General features: G+C 48.2%; 1 protein-coding gene across 3 annotated transcripts in view; it reads left to right on the plus strand.

Annotated features, from left to right (window-relative positions):
• The window catches only part of HDLBP (high density lipoprotein binding protein), a 39,132-nt gene extending 20,207 nt beyond the window's left edge, over positions 1-18,925 (plus strand). For all 3 annotated transcript variants that reach the window (XM_061451711.1, XM_061451712.1, XM_061451713.1), the window contains exons 4-28: positions 703-857; positions 1,378-1,593; positions 3,260-3,466; positions 3,924-4,139; positions 4,968-5,174; positions 5,397-5,504; positions 6,599-6,703; positions 7,151-7,229; positions 7,846-7,985; positions 8,289-8,393; positions 8,674-8,787; positions 9,116-9,202; positions 9,356-9,487; positions 9,790-10,008; positions 10,832-11,053; positions 11,274-11,492; positions 12,012-12,150; positions 12,925-13,079; positions 13,710-13,814; positions 14,513-14,647; positions 15,165-15,308; positions 15,493-15,678; positions 17,067-17,183; positions 17,652-17,780; positions 18,389-18,925. In XM_061451711.1, coding sequence (XP_061307695.1) covers positions 703-857; positions 1,378-1,593; positions 3,260-3,466; positions 3,924-4,139; positions 4,968-5,174; positions 5,397-5,504; positions 6,599-6,703; positions 7,151-7,229; positions 7,846-7,985; positions 8,289-8,393; positions 8,674-8,787; positions 9,116-9,202; positions 9,356-9,487; positions 9,790-10,008; positions 10,832-11,053; positions 11,274-11,492; positions 12,012-12,150; positions 12,925-13,079; positions 13,710-13,814; positions 14,513-14,647; positions 15,165-15,308; positions 15,493-15,678; positions 17,067-17,183; positions 17,652-17,780; positions 18,389-18,475 — 3,728 coding nt within the window. In that variant the 3' untranslated portion in view covers positions 18,476-18,925. The remainder of the gene's footprint in view (positions 1-702; positions 858-1,377; positions 1,594-3,259; positions 3,467-3,923; positions 4,140-4,967; positions 5,175-5,396; positions 5,505-6,598; positions 6,704-7,150; positions 7,230-7,845; positions 7,986-8,288; positions 8,394-8,673; positions 8,788-9,115; positions 9,203-9,355; positions 9,488-9,789; positions 10,009-10,831; positions 11,054-11,273; positions 11,493-12,011; positions 12,151-12,924; positions 13,080-13,709; positions 13,815-14,512; positions 14,648-15,164; positions 15,309-15,492; positions 15,679-17,066; positions 17,184-17,651; positions 17,781-18,388) is intronic.
• The last annotated feature ends 1,241 nt before the right edge of the window (positions 18,926-20,166 follow it).

The raw sequence follows: 20,166 nt of genomic DNA on the forward strand, positions 1-20,166 counted from the left end.
CTGCACAGTGCAGTGCCAGGAGGAGGCAGGCCTCAGATCTTCATCTTCTCTGGCTAGCAGTGCTGCCAGCTGTGGGACAGGTCACATGCAAGAATGGGGCATTGAGCTACAAGAGAGCCTCATGGGATCAGTGTGCTTCCTCCTTCTACTCAGCCAGGTGCTGGGGGAAGTCAGTGTAACTTATTAACTGCCTCACTGATGGGTTTGGCACATATCCTCCAACTGTAAGCTGGCCCACCTGGCATGGCCCAGTGCACAGCTGAGTCCAGCATAAGGTACAGCCTTTCCCTGGACTCAACTACAGTGCTTCTCATTGTCTTCCTTCTGGGTGTGTTTGACCCCCTTCTGACTGCAGCCCTGCTCTGTTCCTTTCACTTTCTTTCTGCTCAGCCTGTTCTCCCCTAATTAAGCCCCTCTTGACAAAGTTTGCAAAAATGTGCTGTTCGCTGCTGTTATTCACTTGCATGTTTACTTCCTGCATCCATAGTGCCAGCTCAGATAAGGCTGGTTGTTAATGACATCTACTGCAGTCTGTGCTGTGTTGAGGTCAGTTGTGCTCCAGACTTGGCTGCTCCACAGGCATAACTGTAATAGGATTACAGTAGTGCATAAGTCATTTGCTTTCTTTTGTTATTGGTGCCTAAATACAATTGCATTGCCTGTGAATAGGGCATCTTGTTTACCCTGTTTGCTTCACCCCAGTTACAGCTTTAAACTCTGAAGAAGAGAATGATCCTCCAACCTACAAGGAAGCCTTCCCTCCGCTCCCTGAGAAAGCACCATGTTTGGAAGCTGCCCAGGAACCTGCTGGGCCCTGGAGCAAAATCCGACCAATAAAGGCTTCTGTCATCACTCAGGTTGGTGAGAGTTGGTATCTTATCTCTGATTTCCTCCCTCCAAAAAGTAGGTGAAGTGAAGCTTTCCCTGGAGTATGAAATCCTTAGTGTGTCATATTGACAGCCTTCTTGCTGTACTGTATGCTGGGGCACGAGGAGGGCTGCAGCTGACAGCTAGGAGTGTTCTGGAGGGGTGGGATGTGTTGGAAAATTGTCCATTAAAAGTTCTGCATCCCTGTTCCACAAATAGCTGGAGCAGGCCCGACGGGAGAGTTGCAGAATTCAAGTAGTGAGCACTGTTCCCCCCATAGCACGTGCTTTAGGCAGACACCCAGTGTGGGTCAGACTGCCTGCTCAGTGCTGTTGCATTTTTCCAGTTCACAGCTGGTGTTTCCACTGGAAAAGTTGATGGATTGCACAAACCTTGAAACTTAGTATGCCAATAAAGTCCTGTATGGCAATAAGAGAGGGAAACACTGGCAATCAGAAGCATCCTGACAGCTTGTTTTGCCCTTCTTTTATCTATCCTGTGCCTGAGCAGGTGTTTCATGTGCCACTGGAGGAGAGGAAATACAAGGACATGAATCAGTTTGGAGAAGGCGAGCAGGCCAAGATCTGCCTTGACATCATGCAGAAGACAGGAGCTCACCTGGAGCTGTCTCTTGCAAAGGACCAGGGCCTTTCAATCATGGTCTCTGGCAAGCTGGAAGCAGTCATGAAGGCTCGGAAGGAGATTGTCGCTCGGCTGCAGACTCAGGTGAGGGCATCTAACTGTTTCTCACTTCATCTTTGCTCTTCCCCAGGTCTTGCAAATGCTTTGAGACCCTTGGGCGTGTGTGCTTATAAGCCAAAGAGGTGTTATTAGATGACTAATTCAGCTTTGCCGTATATTTTCAAAGCACACAGTTGGCAATTTGGAATGGAAATGAGGCTTAAAATAGGGTTCAAAGATAATTAAAGGCCACGGTGTTGCATGAAGGGTGGAGTCTGCAACCTCTGAACACTTGAATTGCAAACAGTGACTTTGTGCTGAGGTGCTGGTGCCAGAGAGAGTGCAGGCCCCTCATGCAAGGTTAGTAGTATGTGAGGACAGGACTGTGCTTTCTCTGAAATCCTTCAGAGGAGAATGTGGAGGGATGGGAGAAATAGAAGTAGCGAAGAGGAAGCCTTGCCAAAAGCTGCAAGCTTCAGGTCAGGGTTCTGTATTGTGTAACTCAAGCGACACTGGGAAGGAGTCACAGACCCGTTGTTTCCGTTGCTTCTACTTTCATTCTGCTGGGTTTTGAATTCTTCCCTTCAGATTCTTGAGTTCATATTGAAGATGGCAGTTCTTGTTAGGATATAATACAGCCAGGTGTCCTAGTATGTTTTAAAGTGTGATGTCAAAGGTAGTTAGTGCAATAGTTAATACCATGTCTGCTTAGTGCTGTTCAGCCCATGTGTCATAGCCTGCCAGAGGGAAGAGAAAGGGACAAACCCTACATAATATGCGTCTGAAAAAATAGTTCAGGTTGTACTGCCACAGATCAATTCCCCACTGTCCTCAAATATACCTCCTACTGCCCTGGCCCCAGGTCTGAAAGGTGTGCCTGTATTCCAGCTTCTCCTAGGCTTGGCTGGCTTTGATACAGGGACACCAAATTGAAGAGTCACGCCAAGTGATCTGGTTTTGATTTGTTTTGGTTTTTTTTTTTGTCCATTGTAGCTTCAGTTTTAAGTGTCTGATTACAATTAGTAGTCAAATATTCACAAACATGGTAGCAATCATAAGCTAACAGGTCAGTAAAAACTCAGAAGGGAAGAAGTCAGGAATCCCTGTTACAGACCAGCCCTTTAATGGTAGATTGAGAGAAGCTCTTGGGACCCCAGTTCCAAGAGGGACCATCTAGAAGCAGTCCCAGGAGCAGCAAGTACTACAGTGAAGACACCTTAGCACTTAGTAGTGGTAAGCATCTCCGAGCTGTCTGCCTGCTGAAATAGGTTTGCGGTGTTGAATTTCTGTTTCCTAGGAGTCAGGCTGTGTCTTGTTTTCTATAGCCTTGGCAGCAGATGTCAGAGTTCAGATAAATTCCACCCATGAGCCATTGTCTCAGTTGCTGTCTGGTACTGCTCCAGTGTCTTGCACTGGAGAATAGACACCTCCTTGTCTGTACCCAAATGCCTTTGCTAACACAGAATACTACTCTATGCAAACAGAAGGGTTTTGAGGGAAAGGTGGGCTTTTAGACTCCTGGTATACAGGCACTGTAGATCAACTGTTCTGGTACAGTATCAGTCCTTACACAGAATGTGCTGGGAAGTCATTGTATCTGCTCCTTAGCAGTACTGCTAAGGAGCATCTAAATTGCTTTTCCTGGCTTTTTTCCTGTGGATCTGCCAGTGCAGGCAAACCTTCTCATAGATGCTTGATTGTTGTGTTGCAGGCTTCAGCAACAGTTGCCATCCCCAAGGAGCACCACCGTTTTGTCATTGGAAAGAATGGTGAGAAGCTGCAGGACCTGGAGCTCAAAACTGCAACTAAAATCCAGATCCCCCGCCCGGATGACCCCAGCAACCAGATCAAGATCACCGGCACTAAAGAAGGGATTGAGAAGGCTCGACACGAGATCCTGCTTATCTCTGCTGAGCAGGTACTTCAGTACTCTGGTATCTCTCAGTGGCATTAGCTGGGCAGCCATTTTGCTTCTCCATGGTATGTTAGATGCCTTTAGCCATCGTGGCCATAGTCAGTGGCTTATACCGAGGCTTATACTGTGCCACTGTCTGCGTGAGCACTGCTGCCAGGTTCTGCAAGTTGTGGTTCTCCATTTTGTCCATCTCTGAAATCAGATAAGCATGTTTCATGTTTGAAGTGAACCCTATTAGATGCCAGCTGAGATAAGACAGGAGATTACAGAGGTGAATATTGTAAATCACCAGCAGCAGTGTTCATAGATTGAAAAGGATAGAGATCTACAAGACTGCAAACTGGAAAAAGGTACTTGGGCCAGAGTGTCAAGCAAGACAGCACTGGGAACTTAGCTGTGTCTGGCAGAGACTGTAATATGGAGGGCAGTTCCCACCAAGTTCTGTTCTGGGCTTTTCCAGGATAAACGTGCTGTGGAGCGGCTGGATGTGGAGAAAGTGTACCATCCCTTCATTGCTGGCCCTTACAACAAGCTGGTGAGCGAGCTCATGCAGGACACAGGGACACGCATCAACATTCCTCCACCCAGCGTCAACAAGACAGAGATAGTCTTCACAGGAGAAAAGGAGCAGCTGGCCCAGGCTGTGGCTCGTGTTAAGAAGATCTATGAGGAGAAGGTATAGATGGTCCATAACGCTTCCCATCTTACCCCCTCCTGCTTGTAGTCCCTCTTTTTCTGCGTCCCTCTGCTGTGTCCTTCTCATGTCAGCTCTGGCTCAGCAGCCCTCGCAGTACGTGGCCCTGGATCTTACAGTTTCCTCACTGAGCAGAGTAGGACTTGGGGTGATACTACTGAGGAGGTGACAGATTTCTCATTCTTCTACATGGTGGGAATTAGCAGACCACAGAGAGCTGCTCTAGCTCTTGTTCACACAGGTGCTACCAAAGAAGGAAGTGTGAAGTCTACAGTGGCAGCCAGCTGACAGTATCAATGTTGCTACATAAGTAGAAGCTGCTGAAGAGTGAATTTCACTCCAGTTTATTTTCTACAATACTGCAATTTTCTACAATACTACAATATCCTTCTTGTGAGTTGTCAGGCTGTTTTTCTTCATGGTTAGGTCTGCATTTGTACCAGTCTGGAATTTCAACAGAGATAATCAGCTTACAGCCTAGTAGCCTACATGGTGTTGCATTTCACTACCACCTAGGGGACAGCTGGGCATTGAGCCCTGTTGTGCAAGGGGATGTGTGTATGTGGTCTCTTCCGTATAGTGTCTGAGGGAGCTTGACACTGAATACCAGTTTTGTACTTCACCTGTGCATTTTTGGGCACAAGGCATTCTGTAGGCAGAAAGGGTGCTAAAATACTGCAGAACCTCTGTGCTCACCTTTGCTTCATTCTTTCCCGGATGCAGGGTTCCACTGCATCTTGTGCCTCTTCCTTTTGCTCTTGTCCTTCCCTTCCCCCTTGTGATTGATGTCTAGTGCTTCTGCCCCTACAGAAAAAGAAGACTACAACCATTGCAGTGGAGGTGAAGAAGTCCCAGCACAAGTACGTCATCGGCCCTAAGGGGAATTCCCTGCAGGAGATCTTGGAGAAAACTGGAGTCTCTGTCGAGATCCCACCCACTGACAGTAGCTCGGAGACGGTGATACTGCGAGGCGAGCCTGAGAAGCTTGGGCAAGCACTGACTGAAGTCTATGCAAAGGTACATACAGGATGGTTAGGCCTTCTTTGAAAGTCCCATAAGCATATATCCACAAACAATGGGCGTGGGGTGGGGGTGGTGTCTGGTGTTTGTCTCTAAGCTGTCAGAGGAGCAGCTTAGAAGTCAATACTGCAGGTGCAGCATGAGAATTGAAACTGAATATTTGTGAAGACCTCTTCCAGTCTGTCCACCAAACAGCTTCTCTGTTTTTCTGTCTCTCAGGCCAACAGTTTTACCGTCTCCTCGGTCTCTGCCCCCTCTTGGCTTCATCGTTTCATTATTGGAAAGAAGGGACAAAACCTGGCCAAAATAACTCAGCAAATGCCAAAGGTATGGATGAGCTGGTTAGCTTGGCACCCTTGATGTAGGATATGGTTTAGTCCAGATCACTCTTTATAGAAAAGGGAAACGTATTTTAGCATGGTGTGGTTTAACCCCAGCTGGTAACTCAGTACCATGCAGCTGTTTGCTCACTCTCCTCTTCCCGCCTCCCTGGGTGGGATGAGCAGGAGAATTAGAAGAATGCAAAACCTGCAGGTTGAGATAAGAACAGTTTAATAATTGAAGTATAATACACCACTACTAATAATAAGGAGAATAATGAGAGATGTAAAACTAAAGGGGAAAAAAATCCAAACAAACAAACCCCCAGCAAACAAACAAAAACCCCACAACACCAGAAACCCAGTAAACACAGGTGATGCACAATACAATTGCTCACCACCTGCTGACCCATAGCCAGCCCAAGCAGCGATCGGCCCCTTCCAGGTAAGTCCCCCCCAGTTTATATACTGAGCATGATGTGCTGTGGTACAGAATATCCCTTTGACTAGTTTGGTTCAAGTCTGTCTCTGCTCCCTCCTGGCTTCTTGTGTCCCTCCTCATTTGTGGAGCACAAGACTGAAAGTCCTTGACAAAGGTAAACGCTACTGAGCAGCAACTGAAACGTCAGTGTATCATCAGCATTATTGTCAGACTAAAGCCAAAACAGAGCCCTGCACCAGCTACTGGAAGAAAATTAACTCTATCCCAGCTAATCCAAGACACATGGGTAAAACCAGGGAGGAAGTGATACAGATGTCAAGGAGACCCTCTCTTTTACTGCTGCAAACAGTAAAAGAATTGATGTAGTAGGATACCTGCAAATGATGACTTCTGCGAGTTAGATGATATCTAGAGAAAGGCTAGGTGATAAGTGCTGCAAAGCCCTTGCAGACTCCAAGACAGCAACAAAGCCTTGGTCTCCAGACACTGTGATATGGCCAGAATTGTAAGTTACCTATTTCTGAAACCATGGGAATGATCTGTGTACTTTGTGGGAAGGAAAACATCCCTTAATAACCGGTTGGTGGTATAGGTCTCACTAATAGCATGACCTGGCTTGTATCATGTATCTTACTGGATTTATTGTCTTGCCTCTCAAGGTTCACATCGAATTCACTGAAGGAGAGGATAAAATCACTTTGGAAGGACCTACAGAAGATGTGAATGTGGCTCAGGAACAGATTGAAGTCATGGTCAAGGATCTGGTAAGTTCTGGTACATAAAAAGAAAATGGGGGAAGAAGGGGCAACAGAGCAGAGATGATGACGTGTTTATCATGTCCTTGTGATGTCTTGGCATGCTTAACAACTTGCAGAAGACAAGTTTTGTGGCAGATGGATGAAACCCTTGGTTACGAAGCTCGCCCATAGCATTCTTTAAAAAATCAGCTGCAGGTCTTAAATCTTTCGATGCAGAGAAGGAAGGATTCTCTTTCAGTCATAGTTGGAGAGCCCTCTAAGTTCCTTTTTAATTTTTACAATATGGTGCTCTCAGCTCAAACCAGAGAAGTGCTACTGCTCTGCTTAATAGCAGGAGGAGTGTTTGTAGCTGGCTATTGCAGAGTCAGTGCCAACACTGGCAGTAGGCCATTACTTAGGGTATAAAACAGAAGTGGTGGCCTGCCCTACCTAAGCTCTATACTTTATTTATAGATCAACCGGATGGATTATGCAGAAATCAATGTTGACCACAAATTCCATCGACACCTCATTGGCAAGAACGGAGCTAACAGTAAGTGGGGTGCCTTTCTAATCCTTCCTATGCTTGGACTCTGTGTTTAGTCCAGCATATAAGGAACTCTGTAGCTCATCCAGTGTGCTCTCTTCATCACATTTCCTCTGCTTTTCTGGGTTGGGCACAAGAAGGTAAATGGGTGGTGAGGCCTTGGGATGGCTTTAACGTGTGAAGGTGTCTTGGGAGGTTGAACAGTGGTGGGATTACTTTGTCTTGGCGAAAATACATTGTTGGAGTTGAGGTTGGAGAATTGCCTGGTTTTGAAGTCGCTCTATGTGTATTACATTTCAGCAGCTGATTAGGAGTGGTAGAAATCTGCTTGGTGAGTTTCTCCCAGAAAAGAATTTGAGATTATAAATGAACGATCATGTTCTGATCTAGATGGGGAAGAGACAGATGCCTCACTCTGGCATGCGAGCAATTTGCTCTGTGGATGGTACAGTATTTACTTGTTCCAGGTTCTTGTGTGACACATAGCTGCTCTTGCTGAACTCTGGTGCCGTCTCAGAGGCTGATTTACTTTTTAAACAGTCTCTAGGCATTGATAAGCAAGATGCCTTGTTTCCAAGTCTTGCCCTAGCAGACTGTGTCACCACGGTCTTTGCCTTGAAAGTTAACAGGATTAAGGACCTCTACAAGGTGTCTGTGCGCATTCCACCGGACAATGAGAAGAGCAACCTGATCAGAATTGAAGGAGACCCACAGGGGGTCCAACAGGCCAAGAAAGAGCTGCTGGAACTCGCTTCCCGTATGGTAAGTAGGATGTGATGCTTGGGAAGCCACAGGGTTTAGGCTTTTATATTCCTTTGGAACCTTCAGGGACTTCTGTGTGCCCCTTGCCCACCAAGCACTTGGATGTCATGACAACTGTGAATTTGTCTTCATGGATATGGCCCTCTATTCCCTTGCATACCACTTCTCTGTCAACTTAGAGTGAATTTTCACTGGAGGAGAAAAGAGGGAGAGTGCTGGCAAGTAAACTTGTGAGGCAGCAAACTAGGAGTTAAGTCTGTGGCTCTCCTGCTGAACACTCAGTGTAAACTCTGTTTTCATCAGGAAAATGAACGCACCAAGGACCTAATCATTGAACAAAAATTCCACCGGACCATTATTGGGCAGAAGGGTGAGCGGATCCGGGAAATCCGGGAGAAATTCCCAGAGGTAAGGCTTTCTAGGAGATGAGGAATCCAGAGGATTCCAGTAGATACCCATTGGATATATCCTACTTGGGCAGTAGACACATTGTCTCCCAATTCATAAATTTATTTGCTCTGTATGTAATATGTATGAGAAGATAGTTCTTTTGACCAGAGGCTGCTAACATGGTTACCCTTTCCGAATGAGAATGCGGATGTGTAGAATCTTCCTGACACTTTGCATTTGTCTGACACAGCAATTCTTTCATTTGCTTGAGCTGACTGTAAATGATGGCCTCCTGCAGGTTATCATCAACTTCCCAGACCCTGCGCACAAGAGTGACATCGTCCAACTTAGAGGTCCCAAAAATGAGGTGGAGAAGTGCACCAAGTACATGCAGAAGATGGTGGCAGACCTGGTAAGGCGGTCATCTTGTCTGATGTTCTCTCCTACATGCCTGGATAACCCTGCATAGGGCAGAGCTGTACTGGCTTGGCTAGGGCTGAAACACCTCAAGATGAGGAAGCTGTGAACACTCTTCTGGCTGACTGGGGTTAGGGGAATGGTATTTGTTATTTTTAAGGGCTGTAGGGGAAGGTACTTGGCTTTGCTTATTCTTGCAAGAATCCCTTATAGAGAGCTTTATTGGGTCTAAGTCTATTCTCAAAAGCTTGTTTATCAAGTTCCTGGGATGGAGCATCACCATGACAGTGTAATCTTTGGTTCTTCCTTCCTTTCCCTCTTAGGTTGAAAACAGTTTCTCTATTTCTGTCCCCATCTTCAAACAATTCCACAAGAACATCATAGGGAAAGGAGGTGCCAACATAAAGAAGGTGAGATAACTTTCTTAATCACCAATGCTCATTATGGTCACTGCCTGCAGCTAAATCTGACTTGCTGCTCTCTCCTGCTCATTGGTAATGGCAAATATAATCTCTTTTTTTTGACATTAGACATCTCTGAGATTTTTTTTTCCTTTGTGGCAGATCCGCGAAGAAAGCAACACCAAAATCGATCTCCCGGCAGAGAACAGCAACTCAGAGACAATTGTTATCACAGGCAAGAGAGCAAACTGTGAGGCTGCTCGCCACAGGATTCTTGCTATCCAGAAGGAGCTGGTAAGTGAAATGACTGGCCTGTCATGTATGAGGACTTAAAAATGTTGCTAGAAGACATAAACACAGAAGTGCTGGTAGTGGGGGAGGGCAGGGAGGTGACAAATGTGAGTGTCAGTCGTCTTCTTGACTCTTTATCCTAAGTTTGTGGCTGCTCAAGTGTCAAGAGTAGCCTGTCTCAAACCCTCTGGTCAGGCATTTCTTACACACAGCTCTGCAAAGCTCCTAGGAGTTCAAGGGTAAGCCAAGTGGGTGCAAACTCATTTCTGCAGCTTGTCTAAAAGCCTGGTGCTGTCCTCTCTTAGGCCAACATCACAGAGGTGGAGGTGTCTATTCCTTCCAAACTGCACAATTCCCTTATTGGCGCCAAAGGCCGTTTCATCCGCTCCATCATGGAGGAGTGTGGTGGAGTCCACATCCACTTCCCCACCGAGGGCTCTGGCAGTGACACCGTGACCATCAGGGGCCCAGCCCAGGATGTGGAGAAAGCCAAGAAGCAGCTGCTGCACCTGGCAGAGGAAAAGGTGAGCCTTGTCTCATAAGGGAAGGAGCAGATTGGTTTGGCCAGGTGTTTCTTTTTGGGGGGTTGAAATGATCCCCTCTGCCTGCTAGGAAGCTCCTGGCATCAGACAGCCTAATCCTCTTTTGAGGGATATGAGTACAGTTTAGATGATTAAAGGAAAACCATGCTTCCGTAGCTGTGGCAGTGAGATCTTCCCCCATTTGTAGAACTGGCTGTAATGCTTCTCTGCCAAGGCTAGCGCATACTCAAAAGGTTAAGGCTCACTGCTCCTGTGGTTTGATTGCTGTTGGGTATCCACACTTCTTCAAAAGGGCTTACTCTGCGTATCTCCTTTACTTTTTTCTTGATCTCTAAATTCCAGCTCAAGTTCTTTCATTTTACTGCATATATCCAGGTTTGTGGCTGGCTGACTGGTCATTTTAATAGCAAGAAAGCCTTTCTAACACAAGCATATGAACATGTTCTCCTGATTAGTTGGTTGCCTCTGCTGCCTGGCTTGTAGCAGTCAGCTGGCAAATGGTTATGCTGACTTGCGTGTCAAACCCTTCTCCTGGGGAAGTCTTTTCTGCTCGTTTTCTCACCAGTTGTGCTGGGTGCAGAGTTAGTTTTTCAGCTGATTAATAACACTACCTGAGAACATCTTTCAGGTAGTGTTATTAATTTAAGACATTGTATACCTTTTTGACTTGGACAGCACGCTACATCTGCCTTGCTCTTACAGCACACTGTTAGTGGATGCAGGTAACATATGTACATGCATACTGTTGATGCTGAGTGTATTTTCGCTACATTGTCATGTTCCATGGGTATGTGACTCCTTTCAGCAAACGAAGAGTTACACCGTGGACCTTCGTGCAAAGCCAGAGTACCATAAATTCCTTATTGGTAAGGGAGGTGGCAACATCCGTAAGGTGCGTGACAACACTGGGGCCCGCATCATCTTCCCAACCTCCGAGGACAAAGATCAGGAGCTGATTACTATCATGGGAACTGAGGAGGCTGTCAAAGAGGCACAGAAGGAGTTGGAGGCCCTCATCAAGAACCTGGTATTATAAACTACTACTTCTGTTTTCTTGCCTATCACTGTAGCAAGATGTAACGAGCTAGTGTGGAGGTGCTCCTTCTCCTAAAACATCTGCTGCCCTTTATGGGAGTTCAGGAACGTTCTACTTGGTGGGGATGAGGTTGTAAACTGATTGCTGTTGAGTTCAGCAAACTCATAATCACCAGGGCAGGCAGGGTTGACTGGCTGTCATCTGTTGGCAGGATAATGTGGTTGAAGACTCCATGGTGGTTGACCCCAAGCACCACCGCCACTTTGTCATCCGGAGAGGGCAGGTTCTGCGTGAGATTGCAGATGAGTATGGTGGTGTGATGGTCAGCTTCCCGCGCTCCGGCACCCAGAGTGACAAAGTCACCCTCAAGGGAGCCAAGGACTGTGTGGAGGCAGCCAAGAAACGCATCCAGGAGATCATTGAAGACCTGGTATGTCACAGGAAAACTGTTTCTTTTTTAATTTGTTCTTGGGTTTTAGGAGTAGAAATAGGAGACCCTTCCTTGGTGTACTTCTAGACATTAAAAGATAGGAGCCTTCTTGTGCCTCTCTATGCCTGGCCTTGGGTAGTTATTGCTCTCTGGGGTTTACCGTGGTGTTGGTATAGGCTTTTGGAAGTGGACAACTGTCAGACCTGTTCTTTTTCCTTCTTTCCTTCATCTTTTTCCGTTCTTCTAATGCTTTTTCCCCTTCAGGGTAATAGAGACCTTGAGCTTCGGCCCTGGAAGCCCTTAACATCATGGGTTGGAGACAGCCTTCATTAAAAAATTCTCTGTTAACTTCTCTGAGAGAGGACAGATTCTAGGAAACTTTCAGTTTTTCCCCTGTCAACAGCTATTACCTTTTCTGACTTCTCTATATGTCTGTTACGGATTTCACCATGCACCAGCATCCTGTTTTCTGGTGTGAAAGAGGCGGCATTGCAATAGAGCAACTCTGCTTTCTCACAGGAAGCCCAAGTGACAATCGAATGCACCATCCCACAGAAGTTCCATCGCTCTATTATGGGCCCCAAAGGATCCCGAATCCAGCAGATCACCCGGGACTATGCTGTCCAAATCAAATTCCCTGACAGGGAGGAGAACCCAGGTATAGCCATGGACACATGTTTGCATGGTAGCTGGTGTGATCACATGAATGCAGTGCCTACACTCTGCATCAGGGAAGGTGTTCTACTTAAAATCTGTGGAGAACTGACCTCAGGTGTTCCCCATACTGTCCTTGAATCTGGGCTTAGCACCAGCCTTGCCCTTTCGGGAAGAGAGGACAATTCTGGGAGGTGAAACTGCAGACCTGAGTGTTCTGAATGTATTCTCACTGCAGAGCACAGCGACCTACCCCAACAAAAAGGGCTCTACAGGCTTACCAAGGTCTCTCTGAGCTCATGCCCTCACTGCTGGATGTACTGAACTTCAGCACAGCTGGGGCCTGTTGGATACTCTGGCATACCACCAGCCATCCTGCTGCAATATCCAGTGCTGTGCTGGTGAACTTCCTTGTTGGGGGAAGAAACTGCCAGCATTACTTGTTGCTTCTGTTAATGTAGGAGTGCAGCTACTGATGACATAGGAGTGCAGCTTCTGTTTGTATAGTGCAGCTGCAGGTCCTTTCTGTGCAGACAAAAGCAATATCAATGCTGTGCAGAGAGGTGTGAAGCAGACTGTCTCAGTGAATGTTCTTGTTCTGCTCATTCCAGGCTAAGCCATGGCGAGCTGCTTGTGCTAGGAGTGACCTGCTCCATAGTAGTCTATAGTGTCGGACCTCTGGTGGCAAAGCCCAGTCAGAGTCTGAGGATCTAGAGGGGGACATAACGAACAAAGAGGGTCCTCTGTGCATTTAATGTGAGACCTTCCATGTTTCCAGCCCCAGTTGCAGAGCCAGCTGTGCAGGAGAATGGTGAGGAAGGTGGGGAAGGCAAGGATGGGAAGGATGCAGATCCCAGCTCTCCAAAGAAGTGCGATATCATCATCATCTCTGGCCGCAGGGAAAAGTGCGAGGCAGCAAAGGAGGCGCTGCAGGTATGTGGCTTTCAAAGCCTCTTAGCCCTGTGATGTATTGATGTCCTGATGCAAGAAGCTCGCTGCAGGATTTAGTGGTGGTAATAAAAATGACACAGTCACAGTTGCAGTCCAAGTGGTCACTGATGCTGACTGCAGAGGTGGTCTGTACTGCACAAAGGAAGTTCTCTGCTTTGTGATTTAGCCTGGCAGCTTGAATCACTGTGCCTGACCTCGCAGTTGCTAGAGCTTATAGGCAGTCCTGCTTTTTTTATGCCATAAAAGCGTGACAGACTTGTTTTATGGAGCACAGCTGGAAAGAGGAGTCTGAGGCTGAATCATTCTAGCTTTAGCAGACCTTACCATGCTGCTTTAGTGATGATTTCAAAGTCTCTGCTAGATGGAAGCCAAGGATATGAAAACAGCCTGTCCCTAGAGGCAGGGTTTAAGATTGCTTGTTTGGAAAAAATGCTTTTAACACCAAACAGGTCATGTTGGTGTTTGCAGCTGTTCTCTCTTCCTGTAAAGTTTGTATCCTGACTACAAGGGAATATAACTCAGTGCAGCAACACATTCTTTTGGGCAAGTATATGGCAAGCTGAAAGACAGGAGAAGTATTTCAGCTGGTAAACTGTGCTCCGCTCCCTGCAGGCTCTGGTTCCTGTCACCATTGAGGTGGAGGTTCCCTTTGATCTTCACCGTTACATCATTGGCCAGAAGGGAACTGGGATCCGCAAAATGATGGATGAGTTTGAAGTAAGTTGTTACCCTTCCTCTGATCTCCTCTGTCCTGAAGAACCTTCAAGTGACCACGTTTGGGGTGGTGGCAGTCATTTGCGACATACTCAAGACCGCTGTGGCTTGACCATGGAATGCAGGCTCTGTAATAAGAAAATGAGACCTGTGTGACTTAGTCACTGGCTCTGGAGCTCAGCAGATTTTGTGCTGAAGCTGTACGATTAGTGTTGATGCCATGAGTGCTGCATAACTTGTTTGGTGCCTACAGGGATTTCTTGCCAGTGTGAGAGTTGTTTTCCTTCTAAGCCATAGGAAACATCTCTGCTGTGCTTGCCCATTTGGGAAAATTCCCCATAAGCCCACAGGGACTCTTGGGGCTGATGCAGGTTGGCTGCAGACAGCCCTGTTGAACATGGATTTGTTTCCTAGCCTCTCCAGGCTGGCACAGGCACTGCTAGGGGCTGAAGCCCTAGAGCAAAGCAGTCTGGTAATGCCTAAAGAAACAGTGTTCTATTCAAAGAACATCTAGATGCAGTACCAGACAACTGCTTGAGATGTGTTGTTAGTCCAGATGACTTCCAGAGGTCCGTTCCAACCTCAACATTCTGTGATTCTGTGGTTTAGGCTGTGTGGGTGGGAGCTGGTCTCAGTGATACCAACCTGCAGTGACAAGCGTCACGAGTGGTACAAAATGATAATTGTTTCTTGTTACTCAGGTGAACATCCAGGTCCCTGCTCCTGAGCTGCAGTCGGATATCATCACCATCACTGGGCTGTCTACCAACCTGGACCGTGCCAAGGCAGGGCTGCTGGAAAGAGTGAAAGAGCTTCAGGCTGAACAAGAGGATCGGGTAAGGCCTGTGCCTGTCCTTTCAGGTGAAGGCCCTGTCCTTTCGAAGTACCCTTAGGTGCTCAGTGTGTGTGGAGTGCTCATCCGTGTGTTACCCAAAAGTAACTCACTTTACATGAACTGAGAGTTCTCAGATTTTACTTCAGGTAACTTTAGACTGTCCAGGGCTTTATCACTTCATGTGCTTTCAGGACTGTCCAGGCTGGGAACCTCACTGTGCTAGGCATCTCTCTGAACCTATTATCACTGTATCCTTATCACAGCTCTGAAGTGAGGGTTGAGTTGGATGGTTGTTTGCTACTTGTAGTTTCCTGCTGAACTTGGTGAAAGCACAAGGCTCCAGCATATGTATGTCTTGGGTCCTCTTCTATATCCACATATACTCATGCATGACCCTGCAGAACCTGTTCTGTGCATCTCAGAAGCCAGAAGGAAATGCTGGGATGTAGATGGACATCACTGGACCAGCCGTGATGTGTTCCCTGCTGTTGTATCTCATGCTGCTTCTCTTGTTGCAGGCCTTGCGAAGCTTCAAGCTGACGGTCACTGTGGATCCCAAGTATCACCCTAAAATCATTGGGCGGAAGGGAGCAGTGATCACCCAGATACGCACAGAGCACGAGGTCAACATCCAGTTCCCTGACAAGGATGATGAAAGCCAGGTGAGAGGTCAGAAGAGTGTGCAAGGGAGGGCTGCTGGTTGTCTCTGAGCATAGGAAGCACAGCATCTTCTTTAGGGCTCTGGATTCCCAGCACTGCTTCTGGGTAAGGTGGAGGTGTAAATCAGGGAGAAGACTTGCTTGGCTGCTTGTGAGCCTGGTTTCACACACACTTACCTGTTACCAGGCTCAAGACCAGATCACCATCACTGGCTATGAGAAGAATGCCGAGGCTGCCCGGGATGCCATCATGAAGATCGTTGGTGAGCTGGAGCAGATGGTGTCTGAGGATGTGACTCTGGACCATCGTGTTCACGCACGCATCATTGGTGCTCGTGGTAAAGCCATCCGCAAAATCATGGATGAGTTCAAGGTGAGCAGTGGGGCAATGCCACACAGGTTGGGCTGGGCCTGACTGGCCAATGTGCCAGCAGCTTGGTATCAGCTTGATGCTAGGGGTTGAATTCTGGAGCATGAGGCTCGTATCTTTTGTGGTCTTTCTGTCTTGTGCCTGTTGAGCACCTTCAGCTGAAAGAGGTACAAAAGAAACGTCAGTGCTGTCCTGCTTACCTCCACCTCTGTCACCACAAGCATGTGAGGAGAATCTCTGGGCCAGGGCACCGTGGTATGCCCAAGGCAGCTGGGCTACCTGGACACCACACCCAGACACCAGCTGAACCATTCCCATGCAACCTCAGCTCTGAGTCATCTTTCTTCTGGGAGCCACACAGGGAAGAGGCTGAGCTCTTCTGTCTTGCTGGAACACAGCCAGAAGAGGAACCTGGAAATGCTTCCTTGGTGTTCTGGGTTAGCCCAGCAAACATTACTGAGGTCTGTCCCTTTGTGCGGCCCTTTTTGTGGTTTTCTTGCAGACAGGGTCCCCAGGTGGCCTTCAAAGGGAGGAGGTGGTTATGTCAGCTGCTCTTGAGTACTCAAAGTGGACAGCTAGGCCTGTTGCTGGGGAGCTCTGGGAGGAGTCTGTGCCCAGGCCCCCTCCACTTGAGTTTAACGCAAGGAAATACTCCGGATTTCTTTACCTCTCCAGGCTGCTGTTGATGCTCTTGAGTTTGGGAATCTTGACGCACTCTCAGGGCTCCAGATGTGGCAGTCAGCTGGCTTGGGAAGGGCAGAGACCTTTGCCTCTGACAGCATGTGGCAGTAGCAGTGAGCTTTACTGCAGGGCCAGTAGCGAATGTGAATCCGAAGTGATGATGCTTTTGGAGACTTGCATCTTGGCTAGACTCAGTTTGGCTTCCCTGCACCCATCTGGAAGGCAAGCTGTGAGAAAACTTGGTGGCTGTGTATGTGGTGCACTAAGCCAGCTCTGTAAAGCGATTGTCAGCCAGGATTACTCTGTGGAGGAGACAGAAAGCTTATTGTGCTTCATGCACATGCTTGATGATGAAAATGCTTACAGCAGTGTGAGGACACTGTCTGGAAATGCAGACTCTCGTGCCTCTGCTGCAAGTGCCGCACAGAAAGCGGTGGTCCTCTGGGCAGTGAGAACAGATGAAACTTCTGGAAAATGGGTCATTACTGCAGACTCTCTTCTGCCTTCCGTCATGGGGAAATTGGACAGGCTTCAAGGACAGGTATATCCCAGTGCACTCTCCAGCATGTGAATTGTAGAAGTCCTAAAGAGACTCGTGGCAGTGAACAGATCATGGCTTTTCTCTTCTGAGAATCTAATGACAGGGGTCTCGGGGAGTCTGGATTTTCAGATATGCAGATGCAAGACCCATCCTGTTCCTTGTGTTGCAGGTGGACATTCGCTTTCCCCAGAGTGGAGCTCCTGACCCCAATTGTGTGACTGTGACAGGACTCCCTGAGAATGTGGAAGAAGCTATCGATCACATCCTGAATTTGGAGGAAGAATATGTAAGTGTTCAACAAATACATGAAGGGGCTTAGAAGGGACTTCCTCTGCCTTAGAGCTTGATGTCTGAAGTGTCTGTATGTGGTATTTTCTGCCACTGCACTGAAGAACTTAAGCCCTGTGCAAGTGGCAGTCAGTCCTCTGCAACTGTCCCTCAGAATAACTGGGTGCAGAGCCCGGGCTGTGCTTTGTGAAGCAATGCAAGGACTGGTCCCAGTGTCCAGGAGAGGACAGTGTATGAGAATGCTGGGGCACCAGCAGGATGTCCATATGCTTGTCTTACTGCAGCTTGCATCAGTTAGTTATTGGTGGCCCTTGGATTAGTGCAGAAACACTGCGTTTGATCATTGTAGAACAGACTGGTGACCTTGGACAGCTTGCAGAATGGTCAGATGGTGTGAGGGAGCCATATTATACCAGTTTGAGGAGCTATCAGGATCCTCCCCCCTAACTGGGCTGTGTCATTACAGCTTGCAGATGTGGTGGACAACGAGGCAATGCAGGTGTATATGAAGCCCTCTTCACATGAAGAGTCCAAGACCCCATCCAAGGGCTTTGTGGTGAGAGATGCCCCTTGGGCTACTGTTAACAATGAAAAGGTGAGTGCTGCTTCTGCTACAGGCCTGGGGGCACAGGGTCCCCTCTGCCAAGAACTTACTCTGAGGTCTGTCCCTCTTCTCTTGGTTGGGGAAACAGAGCCTCCTTTGGTGGCAGAGAAAGCAGTGGCCTTTGCAAGGTGAGAGCAGGCTGGTTATGCCTCTCCAGCTTCCAGAGCACTGACTTATTCCGCTGTGGAGCTGCTGGAGAATGGGGGTTCCTTACAAGAAAGTGTCCTGCCAGGTTGTGTTGTTTCTAGGGGCAGGGCCTTGGGACTTCTGCCTCTTCTCCGTCAGCACAGAACCAGCTCCACCTTTGCAGCTGTGTTCTGGCTGGGAGCAGTGATCTGGGACACGTGGCAGCTCTGTCTCCAGAGCTGCCGCATGACGGGCCTGACCCTGCTCCAGGGACTGAGTTACTGAGGTTGGACCCTTGGAGTCCTTGATCTGCCTTGCTCCTATCTGCACCCTCCTAGATGTCATCTCTAGATGGCTTGACCACCCAACCTGTGCAGTCCTAAGGACTCGTGGGACATCAGAAATGCTGCTGAGCTCCGTGCAGATTTGTAGGAGGGCAGGAGCTTAACTTGTTCCCTTTTTGTTTGCCCTAGGCCCCTGATATGAGCAGTTCTGAAGACTTCCCCAGCTTTGGGGCTCAAGTGGCCCCCAAGACTCTTCCCTGGGGACCCAAACGATAATGACCTGGAAGCAGAACCTCCTCCAGCCCGCTGACCTGACACTAACCTGCCACAAATATTTCCTGTCTGAAATCTGACCCAGCGGCTGGAGCACAAGTCTATTGCCCCAAGAGGTCTCCTAATGGTGTCTGGAGTGCTAGACCCCATCCTGCTCCCCTCAGCTATCACCGTGGCTAGGACCCACCCTCATTTCTTGATGGATATTCTTTCCTCCTTTGGAACAAGACTTCACTCAGATTCAAACACTAAATGTGTGTGGTTTTGTTAGAAACTTCATAATTGACTCAAAGTGGCTAAGATTTGCAGCTTCCCAAGAGCAATCTGCTCTCTTGAGCATGTCTTACTAGGCATTCTTGCCTTCATTAGGAGACCTCCTTTACTGTGGCTAGGAATCTACTTCCTGTCTCATGACCTCAGGAAATAAATTTCCTTGACTTTCTAAAGCCAAAACGTTTGCCCTCTTTCCTTTGTGTTTATCCCAGGCCTTACCTTACCTGTAGAGTGCAATCAACTTTTTTCCTTTTAACTGCCAAAAATTCATTTAATGCTGATAGCTGACTGTGGGGAGAGCTTAAAGTAATCTAAAAGGTCAGAAACTTGCTTTTTAAAGGAGCAAAGCCTTCAGTAGGCTGTAGAAGCAGCAGAGATAGAAGGGACCAGAGCAACGTTATGGCTACCCTGGTCAGGTAAACACCTCGGAGCACAGCACCAAGCACAGTCCCCACCTGCACGCTTGACAAGTCTTCCAGTGCGTGATGACAGACCCCCCTCCTAGTTCCTGTGTGCCCATGTTCACCTTTTCCAACAGCCCACAGTGGGAGCAGGCAGGTGGTCCTGCACATGACAGTATTGCCAGATGGGACAGATTTGGGTTGGCCAAGGATGCTGCAGTGGCATGGCCCAGGAGGAGCTGGTGGGACGCACTGCCTTGGGAAGCTGTAGTCCTCTACTAGCACTGCAGGATCTAGGCAGAAGCGGTAGGAACACCTATTACTGTTGCCTTCTTTCTACCTCAAAAGTCAGTACGATGGTGGTCTCTGTGTAAGTTGGGTGAGCAGCTATTCCGGTTCTTTCCCTTGCATCCAGAGCAGAAGCATGGAGGAGGAGCAACAGGAGCCTTTTGTCTCCGAGGGGCAGAGGGAGCTCCGCTGGGTGGAAGCTGAGTGTGGTGATGATGAGGCAAGCTGTGAATGGAGAGAACTGTAGGACTGCTCGCTGAGCTAGAACAGGGCTTGACACCCTGGGCTGCAGAGGTTGTGAGCCAGGCTTCTGGTCTGATGGCACTGGGGAGGCTGATGGTGTGTCAAGCCCTCCCTGAGGCCTCCATCATATGGGTGGTAGAGAGTGATCCATGCTCTGTACTCTGTGCCGCTTGTGCCTAGGTCCTGCTGTGGCTTGTGTGAAGGGGGGTGGGGGCTGTGTCCAAGCTCCTCCAGCCAGGAAGAGGGTGTTTTTGAGGAGGGAGGCAGGGAGTATGGGGTTTCTGTTCCCTCTTTCCCCTGCCTCAGTCCTACAGAGTTGTAGTCAGAGCCATTCCTCTATCCCAGCTGCTTCAGCCTTGGCCAAGCAGGAGTCCCTTAGGCTCTCCTTTCTAATGCTGCTTACAGAGCAGAGGTCCAAAACTGGCAAGCTGAGACAAGCGTTCTTGCCTTTCCCTCTATCTGGCGGGCTTGACATGCCGACGCTTCTTC

Source organism: Pezoporus flaviventris, unplaced genomic scaffold, assembly GCF_033815535.1.
Source record: "Pezoporus flaviventris isolate CSIRO_AGI_PZ_B2104156 unplaced genomic scaffold, CSIRO_AGI_Pfla_v1 ptg000013l, whole genome shotgun sequence".
Taxonomy (NCBI): Eukaryota; Metazoa; Chordata; class Aves; order Psittaciformes; family Psittacidae; genus Pezoporus; species Pezoporus flaviventris.